This window comes from Lolium perenne, chromosome 3 (genome assembly GCF_019359855.2).
Source record: "Lolium perenne isolate Kyuss_39 chromosome 3, Kyuss_2.0, whole genome shotgun sequence".
Classification (NCBI taxonomy): Eukaryota; Viridiplantae; Streptophyta; class Magnoliopsida; order Poales; family Poaceae; genus Lolium; species Lolium perenne.
In genome coordinates, this window is record NC_067246.2 from 94,512,810 (window position 1) to 94,540,753 (window position 27,944).

The following is a 27,944-nucleotide window of genomic DNA, read 5'->3' on the forward strand; positions in this document are numbered from 1 at the left end:
TCACTAGAGTAGCACATAGATAAATTGTGATACAAACACATTGCAATCATAAAGAGATATAAATAAGCACTTCACTATGCCATTCATAACAGTGAATAAGTGATACGTGAAATATAGCCTAAGAGACCCACACGGTGCACACACTGTCACCTTTACACACGTGGGACAAGGAGTCTCCGGAGATCACATAAGTAAAATTCACTTGACTAGCATAACGACATCTAGATTACAAGCATCATCATATGAATCTCAATCATGTAAGGCAGCTCATGAGATTATTGTATTGAAGTACATAGGAGAGAGATGAACCACATAGCTACCGGTACAGCCCCGAGCCTCGATGGAGAACTACTCCCTCCTCATGGGAGACAGCAGCGTTGATGGAGATGGCGGTGGTGTTGATGGAGAAGCCTTCCGGGGGCACCTCCCCGTCCCGGCGGCGTGCCGGAACAGAGACTCCTGTCCCCCAGATCTTGGCTTCGCGATGGCGGCGGCTCTGGAAGGTTTTCTCTGGTTTCGTCGAATGTATCAGGGTTTTCGCGACGGAGGCTTTAAATAGGCGAAGAGGCGGCGTCAGAAGGTCGAAGGGGCGACGACACTATAGGGTGGCGCGGCCAGGGCCTGGGCCGCGCCGGCCTATGGTCTGGGGGCCCAGTGCCCCCTCTCTGGTGGTTCTCGTGTGTTCTGGATGCTTCCGGGCAAAATAGGAACCTGGGCGTTGATTTCGTCCAATTCCGAGAATATTTCTTTACTAGGATTTCTGAAACCAAAAACAGCAGAAAACAGCAACTGGCACTTCGACATCTTGTTAATAGGTTAGTTCCAGAAAATGCACGAATATGACATAAAGTGTGCATAAAACATGTAGATATCATCAATAATGTGGCATGGAACATAAGAAATTATCGATACGTCGGAGACGTATCAATGATGGAGATCATGTCCGTGCTTTGGAGATGAAGATCGAAGGCACAAAGACTAAAGGGCCATATCATATCACATATGAATTGCATGTGATGTTAATCCTTTATGCATCTTATTTTCCTTAGAACGCGACGGTAGCATTATAAGATGATCCCTCACATTAATATCAAGATAATAAAGTGTTCTCCCCTCGTATGCACCGTTGATATAGTTCGCCGTTTCGAAGCATCTCGTGATGATCGGATGTGGTAGACTCAACGTTCACATACAACGGGTGTAAGCCATGTTGCACACGCGGAATACTTGGGTTTGCTTGACGAGCCTAGCATGTACAGACATGGCCTCGGGACAACGGTAACCGAAAGGTTGAACACGAGTCATATGGATGATATGATCAACATGTTGATGTTCACCATTGAAGCTACATCATCTCACGTGATGATCGGTTTTGGTGTAGTGGATCTGGATCGTGTACCACTTAACAACTATGAGGGATGTTGTATTAAGTGGGAGTTCATTAGTAATTAGATTAAAACATGAACTAATTATCATAAACATAGTCTGAGTAGTATTTTGAATTAATTTTGTAGTATTGGCATCCATTTTTTCTATCATGCGCTAGTCTTGTAATTGAGATAGAAATACTGTTAAGTCTGACAAGAAACTTTACGGACTGGTACTGTATTGTTAAAGAATCAAGAAATGATTAAGTCCTATTGCAAACTTTTAGTAAACCTCACATTGTTGATTCAAAGAGCTATGGTTTCAATTAGTACCTAAAGTTATCTTGTCTCCGTGAAACTTGAAGTTCAAATCTGTTTGAAAAGTAAGGAGCTGAAAATTTTGTTTTCAGAAATAATCAAGGTATGAGATATATGTGATATCTAAGACCTTATTGCAAGATGATAGAATATAATTTGGTGAGACTACATAAACTCATAAGTTTTATGGGAATGTAGGAAGGTTGAAGACGCAAGACGTCCCAATACTCCAACTATTGGGGCACTAACGATATTCGCATATCCATGAAGTGATCGTCCTTAGTATGCACCGTTGCTAAGACTCGTCGTTTCGTAGCATCACGTGATGATCGGGTGTTATAGATTCTACGTGTGCATACAACGGGTGCAAGCCAGTTTTGCACATGCGAATACTGAGGTTAAACTTTACGAGCCTAGCATGTACAGACATGGTCTCGGAAAGTCGTCATGATATGATGGATAAAATTATGAGTGAAATTGTTCATCATATTAAAAGGTTACTAATAGTAAAATCTGAAACACTTGTCATATGATGATCAACTTCAAAATAAGAACCTCAAGGTTATTGGTATTTTGACCAACAAACCTAGAAGTTATTGAAGGTGAAGTGTTTTCTGAGAATGAGGAAAGCTAAAAGAGAAACTACAAAAGATATTTTGGCAGAAAGAAAGAAAAGACTAGAAAGTCTAGCTCAGGTGTATATAAATGATATACATGTTATGGATGTATTCCTCGTTTGGTCACACAATGAAATTCTTGGGTATTTGTACCATATTGGTTGGTATGAAGTGTCATACAAAACAACACAATACAAGAATACAATGGCCTAAGTGACTGACAAGGAATATGATAGGAATGCACGTCTGGAACAAAAATGAAGTGTTATTATGTTCGTCGTTGGTATTCTATCTAGCCCTTAGAATTTATAATAAAGAACTTAATAATTGTTATTTTGCTCTGGTCAAATGAAAACAATGAGTTGTTCAAATTATGACATTACTCCATGTATGATGGATAAGTTATTATAAATCTTAATGGTGAAACACACATACATAATACTGACGCTAAAATGCCATAAGGCAAATGATTTGAATTCCACTTATTTGTGGAACCGCCATTTAGGTCATATTAGAGAGGAACGCATGAAAGAACTCCATGCAAATGGATTTTTGGAGTCATTCGATTTTTGAATCGTTTGGCGCTTGCAAATCTTTTCTAAAGAGAATGACTGAAATACCGTTCATAGGCCAAGAGTTGAACGGGCAACTAACTTAGTGAAAAAATACATGATGATGTATGTGGTTCACTGGGCATAGGTGTGTGCGGGAGATTCTTCTACTTCATGAAAACTTCCAACAATGAATTGAGTATATATATGTGGATATATTCGATAAGGAAGAAGTTTGACACATTTGAATGGATTCAAATAAATTTCAGCATGAGGTGGAAATCATCGTAATAGAAAAGTCAAATATCTATGATTGGATCATAGTGGAAATATTTGAATTACGAGTTTTAGCGAACATCTAAGAGAGTTATGAAATTGTTCTACAACTCACGTTTCTTGGAGTATCATAGTGATGATGGAGTATCCGAGAGATGTATCCAAACCTTGTTGGGTCGATGATGAGATAAAATATTGATGCTATTATATTTTTGTGGATTATGCTTTAGTGACTACCGCTTTTACACTAAATAGAGCATCATCATGATCCGTTGAAATGACACCATACGAGTTATGGCATGGGTATGAACCCTAATAGTCCTTTCTTAAATTTTGTAATGCATAGCATAAAGTAAATAAGTTTACAACCAAAATCGGATGAATGTCTTTGTTGGTTATCCCACAGAATTGATTGGGAATTCTTTCCACTATGGAGACAAAGACAAAAGTGTTTGTCGATGTTTCTTACTTATTTCCAAGAAATTGTTTTTAGCAAAGTATTTGAGTGGGAGGACAATAAAACTTGATAAGGTTTATGAACCTGAGCATAATGATCAGAGTAGCGCAGCATCGGAATTGGTTCCGGAAGCGGCCATGACGATCATGGCTCCCATGTCTACAAAATGTTATAGTCATGGAGATCGAAGTACTTATTGAACCTTATAGATATGGTTTACTTTGTGATCAAATAAATGATTTGTGAACAAAGGATTGTTTTTGAACAATGGTAAACCAACTACATACAAAGAAGTTACGATGGGCCCTGACTCCGTTAAAATGGGTATACGCCATGAAATCCAAGATAGATGAATACTTTTTGAAAGTAAACGGATCTATTAAATTGATGGACTTGGATGAAATATCCTTGAATAAGCTCGACTTGTCAAAAAGTTGTTTACAACAAAGTTCAAAGAGTTGACTACGATAAGATTAGATCTTCCGTAGCAATGCTTATAGTCTATGTGGATTATTCTAGTAATCACTACATATTTCTTTCATGAGATATGATAGTAGGATGGCAAAATACATTACTTAACAGAAGTGTGTATTAAAGGTGTATACAAGATACAACCAATTGTTTTGCTAGTCCGTGGAATACTAGATAGATAAACGAACTTCAATTGGATGAAGTGAGTATCGCGGAGTTGGAATCTTCACCGGATGAAATAGTCAAAGAGTTTTTGATTTCATCAGAACGATGAAGAGGCTTGCATTTGCAAGAAATTAAGTGGGAGCGCTGAGACATATTTATAATACTTTATGTAGATACATATAGTTGGTTATAAATGATGTAATTATATACTTGATTATAAAAGGTTTCATTGAGAATTAACTTCAATGAAAGGATATGGACTGAAACATATTTAGTGTCAAGATCTATGAAGATAGATTAAGACACATAATAAGTTTAAGTCAAAGTACATAAAATGGATATTGAAGTAGTTCAATATAGAAATATTAAGAAAATGTTCTTGTCATGTGAAGGTTTAACAAGCCTTGAGTGTATCTGACACTCAATAAGTAAAAACACATGAGTGATTATAGATCACGAATAATATGTACACAATCAGATGTCCTGTGTTCTAAAAGGTTAGGAGCATATACCAGAATGATACATGTGATGATCAATGGACAAACAGTAAGAATATCCCTGTGTGCTTTAGAAGAACCAAGGATATATATATATATATAGTTTTGTATGGGGTAATGATAAACAAATCACTGTAAGGTGTTGCACCGATATTTGTTTGGTCACATATAAAATTAATTTCAAATCTCAATTAGGCTAAGTGTTGATTAAAAGGTAGCACAATGCTAGATTTAGAAGAGTTCTAGAATATTGTGACGGATTCTACAAAAGAAGGCAGAGTATGTCATTGTTTTGACAATGACAGAGGATGATAAGTCAAGAGGTTCTTTGAGAACTTGGTGTAGTTCCGATAGTGTCAGAACTTTGAAGCTATATTGTGTATGACAATATTAGTGACATATTTCAGACCGCGGAATTAAGGTTCCACCAGAAGACCAAACATATTTAATGCCGACTCATTTGGAAAATGAGTGATGCGTGAAGACGCTAATGAATTGCAAAATACATACGTTTCTGAGTGTGTCAGAATCGTTGACTAAAACCTCTCCCGTGAGCAAAACATGATAAAGCACCAGAAGGCCAAGGTGTTATATCTTTACAAATGAAAACTAGATTATTGACTCTAGTGCAAGTGGGAGACTGTTGGAGATATGCCCAAGAGGCAATAATAAAATGGTTATTATAATATATCTTTGTGTTTATGATAATGTTTACATACCATGCTATAATTGTATTAACCGAAACATTGATACATGTGTGTTATGTGAACAACAAAGAGTCCCTAGTAAGCCTCTTGTATAACTAGCTTGTTGATTAATAGATGATCATGGTTTCGTGATCATGAACATTGGATGTTATTAATAACAAGATTATGTCATTATATGAATGATGTAATGGACACACCCAATTAAGCGTAGCATAAGATCACGTCATTAAGTTATTTGCTATAAGCTTTCGATACATAGTTACCTAGTCCTTTCGACCATGAGATCATGTAAATCACTTATACCGGAAAGGTACTTTGATTACATCAAACGCCACTGCGTAAATGGGTGGTTATAAAGGTGGGATTAAGTATCCGGAAAGTATGAGTTGAGGCATATGGATCAACAGTGGGATTTGTCCATCCCGATGACGGATAGATATACTCTGGGCCCTCTCGGTGGAATATCGTCCAAATAGCTTGCAAGCATATGAATGGTTCATAAGAGACCACATACCACAGTACGAGTAAAGAGTACTTGTTAGGAGACGAGGTTGAACAAGGTATAGAGATACCGATGATCAAACCTCGGACAAGTAAAATATCGCGTGACAAAGGGAATTGGTATCGTATGTGAATGGTTCATTCGATCACTAAGTCATCGTTGAATATGTGGGAGCCATTATGGATCTCCAGATCCCGCTATTGGTTATTGGCCGGAGAGAAGTCTCAACCATGTCTACATAGTTCGCGAGCCGTAGGGTGACACACTTAAGGTTTGATGTCGTTTAAGTAGAAATGGAAATATGGAATGGAGTTCGAAGTTTTGTTCGGAGTCTCGGATGGGATCCAGGACATCACGAGGAGGTCCGGAATGGTCCGGAGAATAAGATTCATATATAGGAAGTCATTTTCTAGGTTTGAAAATGATCCGGTATTTTCTCTGGAAGGTTCTAGAAGGTTCTAGAAGAGTCCAGAAGAAATCAGCATGGAAGGTGGAGTCCCAGAGGGACTCCACCCACCTTGACCGGCCAGCCTAAGGGAGGAGGAGTCCCAAGTGGACTCCTCCCCATGGTGGCCGGCCACCCCACCAAGGAAAGGGGGGAGTCCCACTCCCCCTAGGTTTGGTCACATGGAAGGTTTATGTTGGGGTCTTATTCGGAGACTTTGACCTAAACCTTGGAGCTTCCACCTATATATAGAGGAGAGGAGAAGGGCTGGCCGGCCACATCAATACTCAAGGCTGCCCTAGCCGGCGCCCCCTCTCCCAAACCCTAGCGGTTCCCTCCTACCTCTCTCTCCCACATAGCTTAGGCGAAGCTCTGTCGGAGATCTCCACCACCACCGCTACCACGCCGTCGTGCTGCCGGGATTCGAAGGAGGATCTACTACTTCCGCTGCCCGCTGGAACGGGGAGAAGGACGTCGTCTTCATCAACACCGAACGTGTGACCGAGTACGGAGGTGCTGCCCGATTGTGGCACCGTGATCAAGATCTTCTACGCGCTTTTGCAAGCGGCAAGTGATCGTCTACCGCAACAACAAGAGCCTACTCTTGTAGGCTTTGGAAATCTTCAAGGGTGAGTCTTGATCATCCCCTCGTTGCTCCCGTCTTCTAGATTGCATCTTGGCTTGGATTGCGTTCTCGCGGTAGGAATTTTTTTTGTTTTCTCTGCAACGAATCCCTACACTTTTGCCCCTTGGCATGCGTCAGGAAATCCGAGACACAACGATTCATCACCAACTTGAAGACGATCTGGTAGATTATTTGGGGATGCTCAAAGGAGAAGACTAGTTTATGTGTTTCGAAACTTCTTAAACTATTATGCTTTGGTTTTGCCTGTTAAACTATGATTTTTTATGTTATATATGTGAGTCCGTTTGTGTGGGTGGGAACCTATTTATTCTAATGGTGGGATGAACAGACGTTTTGGGACGCCGTTCGGGGCCGCCGCTAGAAAAACGCCCCCTGATACAAAATTCCCCAATGCCCCCCATTCGACCGGCAAAACGGCTTTGTCGGATGCCGATATATGGGGACGGCTGGAGATGCACTAATCGTTATTTAGGCCAAGGTGCTTGGCTTCCGAGCTCCAAGGTACTCACTTCTTGAAGAATTCGAATATGGCATTTATTGGTCTCACAAAATTCAGGAAAAATAATAATTCTAGTGTGCAAAAATCTAGTCTAGGCTGAGGAAAAAGGGAAAATACAAATGTGTGGATCTCGATGCGGCTGAAGAGTGCACATTTTGAAAACTTGTTAGTTTTTATTATTTTGTGTAACCTAGAATACAAAGAATCTTTACTTGAGATTTTGCAACATTATCTGCACCTAGAATTTTTCTTCTGCTTTTTTTAAAAAACTTATACAAATGCCCATTTATTGATGCCACCATGGAAATTGGGCTCCATTTGCTGTTTCCGCAAGCGAGCATGTATTCTTTTTCGCCAACGAGCATATGCCTTTTATTTGCAAATGAGCATGTGACTTTTCTGGATTGCAAAAGAAAACAAAGAGATACGAAACCAGAACGTTCCCAAGGCGAGAAGAGAGAGGAGACTATCCAAAAACCAATCTAGGGTTTTGTCCCTCTCACCAATAACACCACATGTTCGTCTCGCCTCAGATGGCCTTCAGGCCTTGGAGGTATGACATACTATGACCTCTCACCGTCAGGAGGGTTCCCATTTGAAAGGACTCGATGTAGTCTAAGAGGAAGGGGTGAATAAGCGATTTAAAATAATTAAAGTACATACTTGAACAAACGAGAAATAAACTAGCGTTTATAACCTATGAAGCACAAAACTTAAATATAATACGCTCAACTATGTACATTAACAACTTATGCTATGCAAGATAAGTAACTATGTATGCTGTATGGTGTAAAATTGGATTACCCCAAACAGGCGCCCTATAAAAACGCCATAATTCACCGGACACCAGAAATACAAAGTCATATCCGGATAAATTGCGAGCATAAAATAAAAGGAAAAACATTAATTAAAAAGTGAAGGAGAAGAAGTCCACAAAAAGAAAGAGAAGCCCATCTAGTCCATTAGTGTTTCTCTACATGGGCCTAGTGCATGCGATGTAGAAGAACAAAGTACCCTTGCTCGAGGGTTGTCTATTTTATTGTTCCAACTGATATTACTAAAATATTTTCCATTTATTACATTTTCTTTCCAAAACGATAGAATACAACGTTGAGGCATTTGAATTCAACTTAGGGGCCGTCTATTTTATTTAATTTTTTTTTACTAAAGTGTTTTGCCCTCATCATGGAAAACGTTTGAATATACAAATAATTTTCTTATCTCCAATAAAATGTTCACCACAAAAAATTAAATTGATCACACTTTTCTGTTCAACCTCGGTTGTCTATTTTTGTTCAATGTATGCAAATAAAATGTTTTTCCACTTATCATCTATTTTTTCAAATAACATAAATAAACTGTTATCATCCTCATAAAAATCATTCATCAACATAAAATAGAATTTTCACGTTCATCTAGGGGCCGACTATCTTCTTTTTGTTGGTTCAACTAATAATACTGAAGAAATCCTCTCATAATGAAATACCCTTCACATAACATATAATGATACCACGGCAGAATGAATTATACTATTTTTTAGCTGATTCAACTTCAATGGAAAAAACAAGTTGCAGATGGATAAATGAAGACAAAATTGCAGAGTCCATGTTGCACAACAAGCGCTTAAATTCAGAAAGGAAACCAAAACAAAGCCGAAAAAAGGAAAAAAAACAAAACAAAATAAAAAGAAGCCGAAAACCAGTGCAGCTACTACCGCTCGATCCGAAATCCAAAAATGGGCCAAGCCCATCGTCCACGACCTGACTTGCCAGCGGACGTAGTCTAGCCCAAATAACCGCCTGCCCTCCCAAAGTCCGGGTCTCCGAGATCGTGCAACAAACACAGCGGCGGCGGCGCGGCGGCGGCGGCGGTGGTGGTGGGAGAAGAGAGCCAAAGCCAGCGAGCGCTAGGAAAGGGAGGAGTACCCGCGAAGATGCCGCTGTACGACATCATGCTGATGCTGAAGCCGATGGTGACGCGGGAGTCCGCGGCGGAGCTCGTGGCGCGGGTGGCCAGGCGCGCCTACCAGCGCAACGGCGTCGTCACCGACCTCAAGTCCTTCGGCAAGGTGCACCTCGGCTACGGCATCAGGAAGCTCGACGGCCGCCACTTCCAGGTCCGCCCGGTTCGCCGTTTGTTGTTTATACTACTTTTCTAGTGAACCCCCGTATCCCCCCCCCCCCCCCCCCCCTGTGCTGCGTGATTCGTGCCCGCGCGGAATGGTGTCGATCTGATTCGCTTCCCTTGATTGGTGCCTAATGGTTACGTGTGCCCTAGCGTATGGGGCTTTGGCACTCGGCGGTGGGTGGTGCCTTACTGCCTTTCACATGCTCGATGAAATGCCCAAATAGGTTTGGCCCTTCGCTGTTAGAATGTTCGTGGACATTGACCTTGGCCTGCTCGATGGAATGCTCTGCCAGGTATTTTTGGTGGGTTGTGGTCATTCTTTTAGTTGCGGGTAGTGTCGGCATGACACGATCTGTTTGCATTGCGTATTGAGTAGATGGATATAGCGCTTGGGATCTTTGACGTTGCTGGGGGATTACAAGTACTGTAGGCGATACCCCGCGGGTTGCTGCGGGAAAGGTTAGATTATAACATCATGCAAGGTATAACATCATGCAAGGTATGATTGTAGTATTTCCATTAAAGCCAAAAGGGCCCAAATAGCTTGGATTCAGTCAATGCAGGATTAGCTGTACAGCCTCCTATAACTTTCGTAGCCAGATAAACATTGATAGAGGCATGCAACTTGGTAGCCTCAGTAAGATGGGGCAGCCACTGGAACAGCTGGATTTGACTGGCGGTATGGCACTGAAATTGGGCTAGAGAGGATGCAGTCATACGCTCCTGATGAAGATGTCAACTGTACCACTCTATTCGAGAATACTGCACCAGAAAGATTGAATATGCTTCCAATACGAGCTTTGTTGCTGATAGGAGAGGATTCTGTCTTTTGATTTCTATTTGGAGCATTGAAAGATTGACTGTAAGTTTGAAACTTTGGTACACAATTAGATAGATACCAGTGCTATAGAAACATTGCTCAGCCTGGTTCTTTGTTTTCAGTCCAGATTCAATTGGCATGGTAGTCCGGTATGTGGTATCGCCAAATCATGTCGTATAGGACTCAGTGTAGTATAAATCTCTGAATAGAAAGGTACAATACTTTCACAGTCTCATCTAGCAAATCCGGTGGTAAATCTTTTAGCAATTTGTCTGTCTTGAGCAGCTCAAAAGCCCTAAAGGTATCACTATGATTTCAAATTATTCTATTGGAAGCTAATATTAGTTGGCTATCTTAATTTTTGATAAAAAGAAATATTTCATTGACATAATTACTTGAACCGTCATATATGGCCCCAATAACATAAGATTAATTAATTTGTAAGATGACTAAGTGTATATGATAGCAACATAGACTTGATAGAAGCAGCATTGATTGTTATTTCACAATAAAGAAAGGGAGGTAAATCATGCTTGTTTATTAGCATGTCTCCTCGTCCTGGAAAAAAACTGAACAGAGAACAAACTGAAAAGAAACAGGAAGCAAATCAATTATATAGATCTATAGTCATAGCAAGATGAGCTCTCAATATTTGCAATCGACCGAGAAACAAACTCTTATTACAAAGCTTGTGAAAGAATCACCTGTAATAGTAGATCTGGGTGAGGGCACACTAATAGAAACATGGGCATGTAGTGAGATGCTCACTTGTCTATCAAAAGCAATAACATCTTGTGTGGCCGCAATGATTAGGATTTTGCAGAGCAGATACAGCCGAACAAACAGCTTTAACGCATGAAAGAACATCGGCATCTCACTTCTGACTTTGATCCACCGGAGGGCACCACAAACGGAGGATACACACAGCTGATGAAGACCGCCACGCTAAGATAAAGCCCAAATAGGGGCTCAAGCAGCATCAAAGAAATGGATTGACGGAGTAGAGTGTTGCTGGCGCCACTGAGGTTAGGAGATGGAATGGAACTTGGAAGAGGAAGGGGAAGGGGGATTGGAATGGAATTGGAAGAGGACCGGATCAGTAAACCACCATAATAAAGAAAAAGAGAGGTCCTGAAAACATGCAAACTTCAGTTACGAAATTATGAAGATAGCATGAACTGGGACGGAAATTCAATTCGGCTCCTGGGTGCATATGCTCTCTCCACCCAAAAAATCCACCAAACTGGGAGGGATATAATGGCGAGGAAAGATAGAGCGTCAGGGAGAGAAGGGGAGAGGGGGAGACCTACATCACTTCTCACCTCATCATGAACTGATTGCTTGATGTTCTTCGAAGTTCAGGGTGGCAAGCAGCCGGCTGTTGGAGTAGCACTTGAGGAACTTTCTGTTTGAACTGAACGGAACTGATTCGGACCAACTGGTGATGTGGCTTAAAAAGATGACATGGAAAGAGGTGGCATAACTGCATGTTGAGAGAAATATCCTTAGCGGGTTGCTCCTATTTAGTTATCATAGATTCTTGGGTAGCCAGTAGGCAGTATGCAAGTGATTCATGTGGTCATTTGAGTCACGAAATGGTAGCATTACCCTTTTGCCACCTTTATATTTGATCTCTCTGGCTGCCACAGCACAACTCTGGTTAGCTCACTAATCGTACTTGCTTGACCTTCCACTGCCACCATGAGCCCCAGCTAAGCTTACGCCTCTGCTTCTTCCACCTGAATCAACTTCTCCTCCACCGCCGCACTTGGTTCTTTGTCCGAAGCAGCGTTGTTCATTTGCTAGAGTGATTCAAGTCGCCTATGTTGGCACTAGGCAGTCATGTGTCTGTTGTCCTGGACCTCAAGAATTCTGACCACTAGAAGTCGCATGGCTTCTTTTGATGCTTCCGAACCTGACCACGACAAAACCCTCTGTACTCAAGACTATTTCAGCATCCTTTTTGTTTGGTTCTGCTCCATCTACTTGGAGATCCTTGATTCCGTTGCGGAGCTGCATGGCACTGCCTGCTTTGTGTGGAAGTAGCTTTATTTTGGGACAATGACTTTTGCTATCAACATTGAGAGCAAGTTTCAGTCTTCCCATTGGTCAAGTGTATCTTTTAAGTTTTGATGCAATCCCTCTTTAAAAATTGAAGCTTGCATTCAGTCATTGCTTCTAACGATTTTGTTGCAGTTCCTTTTGAGAGATTAGGCACTGGTTGGTTGACTGCTTAGTAAAGTAAACATTACTTTGACCAACTCCGAATAGATACCTGCAGCATACCCATACTATGGCTGTCAAGCTTCATGCTACGTAACCGAAGATCCGAACTGATGGAAAGGGCTAGACAATCCACTTAAGACACGCACCAACAACAGCATCGTATATTAAAGTTTGTAGTTCAGGCTTTGTGGTGAAATAACTTGTGAAGTCTGACTAATACAGTATATCCAAGTTTTGCTGAGGAGTGAAGATTGGAGTGCTGCGTCATTTATCTGGTTGTAAATTTCCACCATTACCAAATTTTCTGTGTATGATTTCATTCTCTTGCTAACCCTGGCACTTGAGCCATTTTCTGTTAAACACATACATGGTAATTAATGAAGTTACATGCTAGTGTGATTTTGGCTTGATTTTTCTTATAGCGCAGTACCGTCAACTGGTCCTAATTAATTAATTCTCACTGACTTACTAATTGATTGGCTACAAAAATAATAACTATTGCAAAGTTTGATGCTGAACCAAAAGAACCATATATAAGTAAGAATAAACTTTAGTGATGCATGGAAACTATTACTTAGAAAGAGTTGCAGTATAGCTGCATTGTCTCATTTTTTTTTGTTAGGATTTGCTGAAACATTAGCTGAATGATTGATCTTCCACTTTGCTCTAAATGGATAACTATTCTGTTTGTTACTGGAAAGAATTTCGGTGCAGCTGTACTGTCTCATTAGTTTTTGTTAGGACTTGCTGAAACATTACGTGAAGGCTTAATCATCCACATTACTCTAAAGGGATATATATTCTGTTCTTTTTTTATAACAATGCCTTTTCCTCCCACCGACTCTACGATAAAACCTTTAATCAAACAGTGCGAGAAGTATACCACAGCACCTTTGGAAAACAGCGAAAGCAGCTGAAAGGCACATGGAATGTATTTCACTGCATTTGAGAATTGTTCTTATGCACACCTAAGTAACTAACAAGTAGAATTATGTCCCCATTGTCGTTCAATGCCAGCTTTCTTTGCCAATAGCATTGCAGCTTAAAGTCTAAACAAATACTGTTACTGTCAGCTGTCTCCATGCTAAAGTTTCTTTTGCGTTTTCAGGGCCAACTTATGCAAATGACCATGATGGTTCCACCTTCCTTTACGAAAGAACTCCACTATCTGAACAAGGAGGACCGGCTGCTTCGCTGGCTGGTGGTGAAGCATAGAGAGGCAGTGTACGGTCTGGAGTTCATCAATGAGGATGACGGGAAGTACGAGTTCAACAGTTTCCGCCGTCACAGTATTAGTAGTATTAAAGATGAGGATGTTGATGAGTATGATGACGACGACGATGATGACGAGTACGAGGTAGATCAAGAGTAGATTTGTGTGCCAAGATCTCTGCACTTTCAGTATTGGAAGATTTGTTCTCTTTGCAAACTGTATCTGTTGTCTTCCCAATGTTCAATGACTATGAAGTAGGGCAAGAATTAGAACCACTGAACTTAGAACACCTGATTTCTGATGGTGCGTGTTATTTTGACATATAAGCTGCCTGCCAGTAAGGAATAGGTCTTCTGGTTGATTCATGGTCACTTGGTTTGTCATTTGGCTCTGGTAGTTGATTTCCTTGTCAATATCGAAAGTGAAAGAGTTCTACAAAAAAAAAAAAAAAACAGAGGAAACACAGAACAACGCACTGTATTTCCATTTGTTCATCAACATAACATGTACAGACTGATTCACACACAAAAAAATGTACAGACTAATAAATTCCCAAACGCATACACACCCGCAGAACTACATATATAGACAGTTCAAAGAGAAACTAAGGGTGTGTTCGGTTCACGTCATGAAGTAGAATGTAACGTAACGGTTCTGAACCTGGCACCAATCCTCGTGTTCGGTTTGAAATTACAATGGAATGGGTTGGTTCCTGGAAACCGAATATTCGCTCAAGATGCGGAATTAGGCCGTTCCACCGATTCGGTGGAATCTGCTCGTTCCCTCTCGCTAACCCTCGAAACAAAGAAAAAAAATGGCACAGCTCACCAGACCGGCCCGAGCCCTATGCCCTCCCGTGCCTGTCTTTCCTCTCCCTGATTCCTCTCGTTCTTGGCGGCTTGAACAAATCGCGTGGCGCCGGTCGAGCTTGCAGGTGGCGGCGGCGTGGAGCAAGCAGGAGGGGGCGGCGGCAGACCAAGCAGGCGGGGGCGGAGGAACAAGCAGTCGGGAGCAGCGGCGGAGCAAGCAGGTGGCGGCGGCGGCGAGCGGGCAAGCAGCGGCGGCAGGCAAGCGGTGGCAAGGCGCGGGCGGGTAAGCGACGGCGGCGGGCGGGCAAGCGGCAGCGGCAGCGACGGCGGCGGGAGGCGCAGCGGCGATGGCGGCGGGCAGGTATGCAGCAGCGGCTGTTGGCGACAGGGAACCACGTTTCTCTGCCATGGAGACCCCAAAAAAATTGCAGGAAATCATGGAGACCCCAACTGTAACGAAATGCTGCCAGATGATTATATATTTGCACTGCTAATTGTTGGAAATACAAACGAATTGGTACCAAAATTTTGATTATGTTATTGCAAATAAGAACAACTCACAAACGAGGTAATCTCACCTAGCATAGCAAAGAGGTGAGCTGAACCAATTTCTAGCCATTCCATTCCAGTATTTTGGCCTCAACCGAACACAAAACAGCACCGTTCTATTACACATTTTCGTCCCAACCGAACACAAGAATGGAACCAACCCATTCTAGTGGAATAGAACCATGACATTCCGTTCCACTTCGTTCCCGAACCGAACACACCCTAAGGAGACAATACACAACGATATATCACATGAAAATCGACGGCCACGATCGATCAGAATTCAGAAGCGACGCGCCAGCCTCCAGAACCACGCAACGATCCCATGCTCGTTGTCCTCGTCGTCTGAATCCGAGTCGCTGTCCGAGTCAGAGTCGTCGTCACGCCGCTCCTGCTCCCGCACCTCGCCCTTGCCCGCCGGTTGAGCCATGGTACCCAGGGACAGTGGCTCCTCGGAGACCGCCGCATCTTCGCCGCCGCAACTGATGACCTGGGGGGCCTGGCCAGCCAGGTTCACCTCCAGCCCCTGCACGGAGGAGAGGACGGTGCTGGGGTCGGCCGCCTCGACGATCGCCAACGGCTTGGGCAGAAGCGACTCGGCGGCGGCCTCACGGTCATCGGCTTCGAGAACCACCTGCGCCGGAAGCTCTGCGGGGCGGCGCGCCGGGGCAGAGCCCACGAGGAGGCAGCAGACCAGCGCGAAGAGGACAGCGGCGGCGCCGGCACCGGCCATGTGTGCTTCTTGGAGCAGTGTTCGTTGTGGTGGTGGAAGGGATCAGCTGGTTTAGGAGCTAGTGAAATATTGAAGGTAGATTTAGACAGGAATTACGTGCCATTCCAGTGCTTAAAAGGTCGTTTTGATTAGTCGCTAAGGAAGCGTCCGTTGTCGCCTTCGTGTGACGAGAGGGAGAGAGACGACTTAATTGAGCGAAAGCGACCGAGCAGGATAGAGGAGATAACTAAGAGCAATCTCTGTGTGCAACCAAACCAGCGGCCAAGCTTGGAATTTTGAAGAGGCGCACACGGCATATTTTTTCCAACGTCACACCTGTTATTAATTAATACATAAATACATAATATTATCAGAAGAGCAATGCAATATGTTCAAATTACTCTCTCTAGTTCTTTTTAATTGACCAAATTTAGTACTGCACAAAGTTATACTACCTCTGTCCATTTTTAGATGTCAAAAGCTTGTCTAAATTTAAATGTATCTAGACATTTTTTAAACATAGGTACATCCAAATTTATATGAACCACTGGACATCTATTAATGAACGGAGGGAGTACTAAATCTGAATCAATTAAAAGAGACCAGAGAGTAATAAAATTCACAATACAAATAGTTGGCAAAGATGAATTAGTCTTACGGAGTAAACCTGGACATTCTCGTACTGGGCCTGGGCTTCAGGCCAGGACGGAAGAAGCCTGAAGCTGAATACACAGGCCTGAGCCTGGCGTAACCGTCAGGCCTAAATCTGTATCTCAAGTGGTCAAGCCCAGCATTACCGTCTGGCCAAAATCTACAGGCCAATCTTGGCCTGAGTATACAAAAGCCCATAAGTCATCAGGCCTGGTCTCCTCGTTAAATCACCAATATGTGAAGCCAATGCCTAGCCCAGTCACCAGGCCTAAATCTGAGGATCAAGCATGACCCGCATACATAATTAGGATCGGAACTAGCAAAATATGCCCGTGCGTTGCTACAGGTTGATCGTAATTTTTCTCTTAAAAAATTCTCGTGACACCACCCTTCCATTTACATTGGCATTCTCTTAGTGCTTACCGTTCTGCTTGATGTGCAAATGTTTAGACTAAAAACATCGGCACACCTCAAATATCAACCAAGCGTTAAGTTTGACACTTTATGTAACTACTTAGGACGCTTTTTTATTAGTTTCGTGTAACTATTAAGTAATGATTCACACATACAACATAATGATAATTCACCAAATAGAAAGTGCACAAAATATAATCATTAATGTTTTTTAAAAATTGGTATACTATATATTTGTCGCAATCTTTAGTTTTTATTATCATTTTATATAATTTTCTATGCATAATTTCAATTTCATATTTATTAAATTTGCTATTATAGAATATGTTAAAAATAATTTATTTTCTATCGAATATATAATCTACCCATATATTATTTTTATGCGAATATCTACCCATATATCTCCATCTCCTAGGCGTATCCTAGGCCAGGCAGGCCGCAGACTGAACAAAAAATAATCTATCTGCTACTTTCCGTCCTAGTTTACCGAGTGCATTCGTAAGTCTTAACCGAACCAGCAGGGAAGAGAGGTGTTGACCGATTGCACCTGCAGGATTTCTTCTGTCCATCCTCTTCCCACGAACTCCCCCTTTCCTCAGGTCGCAGTAGATCCTGAGATCTGCCCCGCTCGCTCCTCCCCCAACCGCGCATCTTCAGAGTGCCCCATCATTCAACCACCGCGCCAGCTTAATTTCCCTTCTATCTGAGAGTGCTCTCCTTCCTTTCTCGCCTTTCCCTTCCGTTTGAGACATCCCGACTCTTCGAGCGCAGCTCGCCATGGCCAACTGATCATAGTTCAGTTTAATTCTTGCCCATCAGCAGAGCACACTTGTGCAATTTTATCCCCTCCTTGAGGATTAGAATTTTTTCCCACTAATCAACGCTGATGTTGCTTGATTTCTGAGGCAGCTTGCTGATAACCCAAAATTATGAACGTATATAAATTGGTGAGACTCGGTGTAAGGTAACGAGGTGGGACTATTCAACAGAAAATACGGTGCGCTTATTAGTTGGTTTAGGTGAGGCCGCTGTTTGAAGTCGAGCACCTTGACGCCACGAGCCCACGATGAAAAAGGCCGGAACATCTCTTCAGTTATTCAGCAGCACACGCACATCAGTTCATCCGGTTACCTTCTCTGTCTCTCTCCGCCTGGTGTAGCTGCTCCTCGCTCTCCAACTGCTGGTCGACACCGGGTGGCCTACAGCTCGACGGCGCGGTCCATGGCTGGACCTCGACGATACGGAAGCCGAATAAAGGTTAAAATCAGCCAACTGTCTCGCCCGCCACTCGACGTGGAGGGGAGGAGGGGCCTCGACCCTGTGGCCGGCCGGCGCGGAGCTGCAGGAGGCACCAGGGCCTCACCCCTTTGACCGGCTGGCGGAGAACTGCAGCCGCGCATGCGGCACCAGCCACCGGGGCCTTCGATTCTGTACTGGATCGAGAAAAGCGGCTACGGCTGGGTTAAATCGGCAGCGGGAGCACAAGGTTGAGGTGCAAGGAAGACCTTGACGACGACGGTCGGCCTCAGGCGTCGACGATGAACTGGCTTCTGGTTGGAGGACTCACGCAGCTATGCGCTCTGGCCTTGTTTTGGAATTTCAGCAGCGGCGGGGACGAGGATTCCGGAAGTGGTGGGGATGTGGGTAGCAAGCGGATGTTGGCGAGGCGCGCCCCTCGGCGGCACAAGATAGGATCGATGGGGAAAAGCCAGGTGCAGCACGGCTCCAACAGTCTGCTTGCCGCCGGCGGTCAGGAAGACCGGCCAGGAAGGCCCCTGCGCTTCAGTCCTTGCGGTTGCTCGAGGCCCTCGGGTGACCAAAGCGGGGCACAAAAGCGGTTCAGGGAATAAGACTGGAACGAACAGTACAATGGCAATCTGCAGTATTATGTGATATGGTGGGAGGGCAAAACCGTCCAAATAAAAGTTGGACGAAAATTTTGGCAGAAACCTTAGCTCCTTTATTATTAGGTATAGATGGGACGGGCCAGGCCAGGCTGCCCATACCAAGGTACATTACAAAGGAAAAAATAACATGAGTAGAATATTACAACACTTGCAGAGGCAGGACTTTCCCATTTCGAAAGAAATATTACAACACTAGACTTCGACTTCACGCTCTTGCATTGCCTTGAAAGCATCGACAACAATATTATATTAAGTGAGTTATAAGAATAGAGCTCGCGAAATAAATATCACTAAAAAGTATTTCAAGGGGCCACCATCCATATTTGTGAGCTTACTCTGTACAAGGATCATTGCATAAAGAATTCTTTCATCACTCATCATAGCGACCATAAAAGGACATCGATACTAATTTTAGAGGTAAGTACACAAAATCATAAAGCACATTTAGAGAGCTCACCAAGATTATTTAGGCGTTTATACCTATCACTATTTCTCATATCATTAACTAACAGAATTGGCAAGTTGGAATTTAAGTCTCACAAATATGTGCTTAATTAATATGACCTTTGGATAGATTTGGCAAGTCTTTTACCCTATGTGCATCATAGGGACCAAATGATGAATTGAAGGGATCAAAGCCGACATGGGGCCTAGGAGGTGCCGGAGAGGTGGGACATGGTGGCAACATGGGGTACTGCAACAGAGAGAGAGGGAGGGGAGAGAAAACACATAAATACATATTGAAAATGATTGAATAGTCATTAATTTTTGTCTTGTTTTATTTTGTGTATGCGGATTGTTGTATTGTGTAACTTTGGCAATTACATGGTAGAAATAAAATTTTGGTTGATGTAATTATGAAATCGGTATTTTAGGAGTCCATTGGAACTAGCACGCGTAGAGGAATCTTTTTGTGAGGCTCTACAAATGGCGATACAAAGATTCAAATATTGAGAAGTTGCTGAAAATATGGGCTGATGGATTTATGGGAGTGGGATATTAGGATTCCGTTGGAGCTAGAACGTAGAGAAATAGATATGAAACTTTTAGTGAGGCTCTACAAATAGGGATACAAAGATTCAAATACAGGGAGACTGATGGGCTAGACTTTGGTGGACTTCATTTGCGAGTTCCTTCCTTTTTTGATGGAGATTATAATGTGATGTAGTCTGATGGGAGATGAGAGAGTTGGTACTATTTTTTTTTTTCAAAATACTAGGTGAGCTAGGGCCTGCCCGGCCCACTCGTAGGCCCTGCACATGATTTTCTCGAGGTCTTATGGTGTTGTTTATTACGTTTTAAGCATATAGTGCATTGCATGTATATATTTTATTCACGCAAGTGTACTCAAAATATGAATTGCTGGCTTGAAATTTGTAGCAAAAGTAATTACATATTTTTCTGTTTAAAATCATCTTACAGCTATCCGTAAATTATTATTCCCAAACAGATTGTAATAATGCAGCTGGAATAGTTGATAACTATACTGATCAAATGGGGTTCGTAGAACCAACGGATATGGAGTAGTTGCATAAGTATAAAGTCTGAATTCCTCGAAATAGGCTTTTGCCCCGCTATATTAATATAGCAACCAAGATACAACAAGCTTGCTGGGGCCGCAACACAACCAAGCCCAAACAAAAAACACAAAGAAAGATAAGAGAAACAAATGTCGACTACGGCTGAGCGACGAACACAAAAACAACTCGCAACCGCTGCGCCCTCCGAAAAAGTACCACCACGCTCCTCGTAATCCGAACTCGCAACACCTTCAACAAGGAAAACGACGACGACGCCGCTGCTGCCCGGACAAGTCCTAGGGTTTCCCCCGGTACGCGGAGGTGATGGGGCAGAGGTACACGCAACACCCTTCAGGAAGGAATGGCGGCACCCACAGGTGTCGCCGCGTCGGTGACGGACAAGCCGACAAGGATTTCTCCCAACCCATACCGCCACCACCCCGAACAATCCGAACTGCTCCACCCCACCCGTCGTCCACCAGCGTACGCCACCACGGTCTTGAAGTCATCCTCGCCGTCGCTCAAAGGTCACCAACGCGAGGCCTAGAAGCAGACAAGGCGAGCGCAAGGTCGGGGATAGCAGCAGCACAACCACGCGGGAGGGAACAACCTCCACCGCCAGATCTGGCGGTAATCGACCGGACGTAGCAGCAAGAACAAGCCAGACCCGAACTGTCCCGGCAAAGTGCTCGCCGCCACGCTGCAGCTGGCCGGTTGTGCGCCGCCGTCGCCAACCACTGCCACCACACCTTCGCTGCTACCAGGGAAACCGACATCGAGCTAGGGGCCAGAGGCCCGCTCCAACCCAGATCGGGTCCAGATCTGGGCAAAGCGAGCGCCACCAGCCGCCTGGCCAACCGCGCCGCCGCGCCGTCTCCCAGCCGACATGCGGAAACCACGCCGCCAGGTCGACCGCCGCCGGCCGAAACGCACCGCCGCCATCGAGGAGCCGCCCGCGTCCCCCTCCACGCGACGGGTAAAGGCGGCCCCGCCGTCGCCGGCACCGCACGGTCAACGCCTGGCGGCGGCGGCGGCGGAGAGAGCAAGGGGAGGAAGGTGAGAGAGGGAGGAGCTAGGGTTTCACCCATCGCTCGGGGGGGGAGGGGGGAGGGAGCGAACCGTTTTCGTTCGAGGCGTTTCACTCAAGTTTGAGTTCAACTGGTGGCCATTAAACTTTCACGAAATAATGCATCTTGCTCCGCTGCTTATCACTAGAAAACGACACCAGTTCAATAGAGATGATACCAATATTTCTCTAGTCACTGGAGCTCATTCGTCTTCTAGCTATCGAGTGTCTCATCTTTGTTTTGGTATGGTCTCTGACATCTTGCGTCCTCTTGGCAAGTATAGATAGACCTGGCTAGGTGTGAACTTGTGATCCTTGGGTTCATTTTTCTTATTTGAGACCTCCTGGATCATAATGATTTTGTCCTCACTATTGCTTTCAAAATCTGGATAAGTCGCTGACAAAATTATTCTTAGACTAAAGAGATTTGGACATGCACGGGGGGTGCAGGTTCTGCCTACACTGTCAATGAGCTCTTTTATATATCCCCTCAACAGTCCCACACGTATCGAGTTTTTATTGGTCTGACTGATTTGTCCTTCTCACTGTTTCTGTACAGAAGACTGATAGCTTCGCCTCTTGGTGAAAGTTTCGTTTTACCTGCTTAATTATTATGCACAGTAACTACATACTTGCATCAAGCAATTGCAAAAGAAAAATGAACACGAATAAAAAAGTAGAATAGGACGAAATTATGAGAAAAAGGTCAGAAGATACAATCAACTTTGTAAAGCTCTCAACAAAATCGACGTTAGGAAATTTTTAGTGGTACTTTTCACAAAATCAAAATAAGAAATTTCGTAGCTGAAACCGCAAATGTAGCTCAGGCTCCATGTAGCTCGTTTTTTTTTTGAAAAATTCAAAAATGATATTTGGAAGTTTAAAAAAAAAATCTAGATGTAGACAATCTTGTGTTATACCAACGTGCAGAATTGCAATTCTAAATACATATATTTGAGGCTGTGCAATAATTAAAAATTCTGAAATTTATAATAGTGAACATTACAAACTCTCACAATCTCAAAATCTGTCAGATTTTGTCATTTTTGTGCAGCCTCGAATATATGATATCTTGAGTTGAAATTTTACACAGTGGTAGAACTCAACATTGTCTACATTAAGATTTTTTTCATAGTTTTTCGAAACTTCAGAATGCTATTTTTGAAATTTTGAAAAAAAAAACGAGCTATGTGTAGCTCGTCCTACAAAAGTCGAAGTCAATAGTCTCACCGCTCCCTAGTGGCCATGCATGTACAGTGCGGGCAAGCATGTTCCGTTAAATAATTTAAGAAAAGGTAATACATAAATTTTTATTTTTAATATATAGGCACTTTACAACATTTGAATTGGTTCGTAGGGCGCTAAGCTGGAAAGTAAATTCCATATAAAAAAATCTCTACACATGGACTTGAAACAACTTAATGAAATTGCACATTTTGTTGAGAAGGCTGCCTAGATCGCTGGCAAACCGACAATCACATCATCAAGGTCAATATCATGGCACCATATTGGCACGGCCATGCTTTTAATATCGTGTTTTTACATGCTCGGAAATCTCTCTTAAGCATGCAAGAATGGAGAACTTTTGCATATCATCTTTGAGAGGAGCAACAAAAGCCGCCACATCATCCACGTATAGAGAGGTACGAAGGACGGTACCCCTCCCTCTAATCTTGTGAAGGAGATCGTGTTGGGTGGCTAGATCGAGGATTTTTTTTCAAGAGGATCAATGGCAAGCACAAAAGGACGGTTGAGAGAGGGTCCCCTTGTGCAACTCCCTCCCATGCTTGATAGTGCCTCTGGCAACCCCATTGAGATACACCCTTGATGACGAATGCAAAGCGGTAATCCAATCGCGAAATTTTGGTGCAAAGCGGTAATCCAATCGAGAATGAAACCCCATCACACGGAGCCGAAGGCCTTGCGGATATCAAGCTGGAGTACAAGAGTTAGGATTTTGCTTTTGTAAAGCCTTCTACCAAGGTTCCACACATAGATAAAATTATCATGGATGATTTTGTTTTTTATGAAAGCACTTTGGACGTTGGAGAAAAGATCGTTCATGAGAGACACAAGCCTAAGAGAAATCATCTTGGCTATGATTTCAGTGCATCAACTTAAAAGGGTGGACTACCAACCACTTGAGGATAAAATGGGAAATAAGTTATTCACTTGGGATGGTAAAAATATTAATGTGGACCTTTGTGAACCCCTGTTAAATCTGTCCTCACCTCGCAAGTGGTCTTTTACATCACACCACTCAGTATTCCGCTGGGTTGCCTCAGAAACGTGAACAAGACTGCTCGTACCTTTCGTTGGTCTGGCACAAGAGATAATTTGTAGGCCTACACACCTTGGTGGACTAGGGATCCTGCTACACCTTGAAATTTTTCAAGAGCTCTTTGACTTTGTTGGCGTTGGTACGAATGCAAATTCCCCAATATTCTTTGGGTGGGAATTTATGGGAAACCCTTGTGGCTCCATGGACATGGCCTTTTTATGCTTCTACCACTATCACTATTGGCAACGGGAAACTCGGATCACAAATCCCCTTGTTCCTTTCATGGTATCCGTATCAAAGCTAGCGCGCCTTTCTGAGATTCTCTTTGGAACTATGGGAGAGTGCCTAAAGACATCACCCAACTAATCTATCAAGATTCCACTAGAAAGAAGTGGAGTGTTATGCAAGCCACCCAAGATAATGCTTGGATCTCAAAGATTAAAATGGACATCAACCTCAACATCCCTCATCTCCACGAGTTTGTTCATTTTTGGGAAGAGCTTCAGAGCGTAAATATTCATTATGATGTGGAGGATGCAATCTTATGGAACCTTACGGAGAATGGAGAATACACAACAACTTCGGCTTACAAGGCCCAACTCTTTGGCTCCAAACTCACAACTATGAACAAGATGGTTTCAAAAATTTGGGCCCCTCCCAGAATAAAATTCTTTGCTTGGTTGGCCATCCAAAATTGTCTTTGAACAACAGATCGTCTTGACAAAAGGGGGACTCAAATTTTGGCCGTTGCCCACTTTGCAAGGAAAATTAAGAGTCGGGGGCGCACCTCTTCTTCCAATGTCCCGAACGAAGATGCTATGGGTAATGATAAAAGAGTGGCTTGGACTAGCATATATCAACATCTCTAAGTGGATGCCGGATCTTTCTATTCACTCTTGGTGGACCGACATGCCGAGTAAAGCTATCCCAAATCGTAAGGCAATGCCGTCTCTCACCTTGCTCGTCTCATGGACAAATTGGAATGAAAGGAATGAGAGTTTTCAACAACAAATCTGCTCCTACGACTATCCTCCTAAGCACCATCAAGAGGGAGACAAAGCTTTGGGTCACCACGGGTGCCAAATGTTTGGGTGTTGTAATCTCGGGAGAGTAATCACTTTCTGTACTTTTTTATGTTTTGCTTTCTTGTCAAAACTCTATCCTTAATTAATCGAAGGAGGAAAGTCTTTGCCTCCTTTTTTTATATAAAAATAACCCATACATTTTTTTTACAGAAAAAGGCTTTACATATTTTTATATAAATTATATAAATATTCTATATTTACGGAGACTTCATATTTTAAAATTCTAGGTCTCACATTTAAATCCAACACTAGTAATGAAACTCAGTTCACATGTCAAATTCATGGTTTTTAGGAGAACTCCATTATGCAGTAATCCAAGACAACAAGCTTGATGTGGGTTAATAAAGTATGAAAATTTACAATGCATGGATTATGCAATAAATATGATGCTAGGTCTTGGCGTTTATGAATAAGTGATTGATGTAGGAATTTCTCAAAGTTTAAATAGAATATGTACCTTGAATTTTTACAAAATGGATTTCCATATGTTCTTCTTTCATTTGCATAGGAACATGCCATTTCCCATCCAATCTAAACAAGACGGTTGCGATAGAACGATGCCCAAAAGATACCCCCGTTCCGCTAGGATACTAGGCACCATGGAAAAATAACTACTACAATGTTTTTGTTGCAATAGAGAAGTGTAATGAAAATTTTGCGTTTTCTTCAAAATGGGGAAGCAAAGCCCCAACCTCGGCTTATACAACATTTATTCAAGAAGTATCAAAGTCACCTTATTACGTTCATGGATCACATAAGCCCATAGATGTATCAACCATGTGAAATGTGGCAAACAACAAAACATCCGACAAAGGATCAACATGATGTGAGCACGTGATCAAGATGCTAGCTGCACCGGCTGAATAAGTCCCGAGAAACTATCTCCAAACGGTTGCACCGAAAATCCATGTCTTGGTGTTTCTCCTGTGTCTGGAAACATAACCACGTAGGCATCCAATGAATATCAAGAGGGATAACCTGCAAAAAGGAAGTATTTTTTTTGTTAAATATATAGTCATTTTTGGAAATGCCACATTTCTCATAAGAGACACGTATACCAACTCTAATTTGGTTTTTGACTCTCTTTTGTATACCATGAATCCAATTGCTGAAAAGTGTATTGTTTCATGTTTGTCAAATAACATGACTTATTAACTTTCCATTTTCTCTTAATGAGGTTATCTTTTGTAATAATTTTTTTACGATGCAAGAACCACATAAAAATTCTTTTTTCAGTGGTGTTCTAAGTTCCCAAATATATTTCTTAGATAAATTGTATGCCCATTCAATAGGTCGAGATACATATACTTAACTGCATTCCCTCCTGATACAGTAAAGCCCCAAACAAAATCATCATCTTAATTGGATAGGTTTACATGTAATAATCGACCCAACAAATGCAACCATCTTGTCCACTTAGATTCAGTAAGATTTTTCTAAAGGCTATATTTGATGGAAACTATGCCAAAACATTTGCAACTAAAACATTTTTATGTATTACAATATAGTATAGAGATGGATACTCATGTGCTAGAGGCTTACCTCATAGCCAGCATCCTCCCAAAACCAAGTACATATGCCATTCCCTACCATAATTAAAGAAACCCCTACCAAAGAACTCTTCATTTACTTTCATCTAACCTTTTTAAAAAGACGAGCTGAAAAGTTTAGGTTGGACTTGAGATAGGGTACTAGAATGTAAATATTTATTGTGCTGAAGATATTGCCACACTCCCTTTTCGTTTAAGAGTTTAAATAATTGTTTGCTAAGTAAACTCTTGTTTTTATATCTAAGACCTCTACCCTAAGTCCCCCCTGATCCTTAGGTCGGGATATGATTTTACACTTACTTAGTGTACTTTTTGTGTGTCCATTACTTCGCCACAAAAATCTCGATCTAAAGAAATCCAATCTCTTGCACACCACAATTCTCGTATCTCAAGAAAGGATAGAATAAACATGAGAAAATTAGTAAGAAATAAATTAATAAGTAGTAAGAAATATCCGTACGATAGTAGCTTACCAATCAAATTACTCAACTTTTTCTCAAAGCGGTCTTCTACTAGTTTCCATTCGCCATTCGATATTTAGATTTCTAAAATGAATGGGAATCCCAAAATACCTGAAAGGTAGAGAGACAATCTCGCACTCAAAAAGGTCTTCATATTGATCTTCTATTTCTTTAGCCCGGCCAAAACAGAAAAGCTCACTCTTGTGAAAATTAATCTTCAATCCCGAAAGCTGTTTGAAGATACAAAGAATCAACTTCATATTTAAAGCCTTTTTTCTAAATTATGCTCCATAAAAATGATGATATCATCAACATAATGTAATATAGATACTCCTCCATCCAGGTGAGGTATTGACCCATCAATTGTGCCATCCTCCTTGGCACATGCAATAAGAATGACAAGCACATCCCCTAATATATAAAAAAAATACCAGAGAAAAAGGATCTCCTTGCCGAAGACCCTTTTGAGTTTAAAGGTAATGCCCTATGGCATAATTAACCCTAATCCCAACACTTCCATTTGTAACAAAATCATTAATCGGCGTACACCATTTAGGATCAAATCCTTTCATACGAAGCGCTTATTGTAGGAAAGACTAATTGACCTTATCGTATGCCATTTCAAAGTCTATTTTGAGAAGAACACAGTCAAGGTTTTTGCGAAGCAGCTCGTGAATAATTTCATGAAGAATAACTATCATAGTTGTCAGAATCATGATTCTACTATGTGATTCTACGACTTTACGATCCAAATTGAGTGAAACGATTCACCGATTCTGCTAAGTAGAATCTAAGATTTTACAATTCTAAGAGTTAAGATCCTACGGTTTGCGATCCTACCAGACAAGTTACGATCCGATTCGGAATCACAATTCCGACAACTTACTCCTTCCAAAATGTGTTGCTAGGCATAAAGGATGTCTGGGTGGGTCAAATTACTTTATGGGCTATGCTTGTTGCAAGATTTGTTCCTACCTTTGTGAATGTTTTGAAACTCACATTAAGTAGACATATAGGCCTATATTATTGAATTTG

The 27,944-nt window shown here is 42.2% G+C and overlaps 2 protein-coding genes across 2 annotated transcripts; one reads left to right on the forward strand and one right to left on the reverse strand.

The window, feature by feature from the left end:
- Window positions 1–9,326: 9,326 nt before the first annotated feature.
- Window positions 9,327–14,275, forward strand: LOC127341897 (uncharacterized). Its single transcript, XM_051367836.2, has 2 exons — window positions 9,327–9,634; window positions 13,800–14,275. The coding sequence occupies exons 1-2, from the start codon at window positions 9,452–9,454 to the stop codon at window positions 14,061–14,063; spliced, it is 447 nt and encodes a 148-aa protein (XP_051223796.1). The 5' UTR covers window positions 9,327–9,451; the 3' UTR covers window positions 14,064–14,275.
- An 88-nt stretch (window positions 14,276–14,363) lies between these two features.
- Window positions 14,364–16,140, reverse strand: LOC127341896 (uncharacterized). Its single transcript, XM_051367835.2, has 2 exons — window positions 15,493–16,140; window positions 14,364–14,516 (listed from the first exon to the last, which is right to left on the reverse strand). The coding sequence occupies exon 1, from the start codon at window positions 15,993–15,995 to the stop codon at window positions 15,546–15,548; it is 450 nt and encodes a 149-aa protein (XP_051223795.1). The 5' UTR covers window positions 15,996–16,140; the 3' UTR covers window positions 14,364–14,516; window positions 15,493–15,545.
- Between the last annotated feature and the right edge of the window lie 11,804 nt (window positions 16,141–27,944).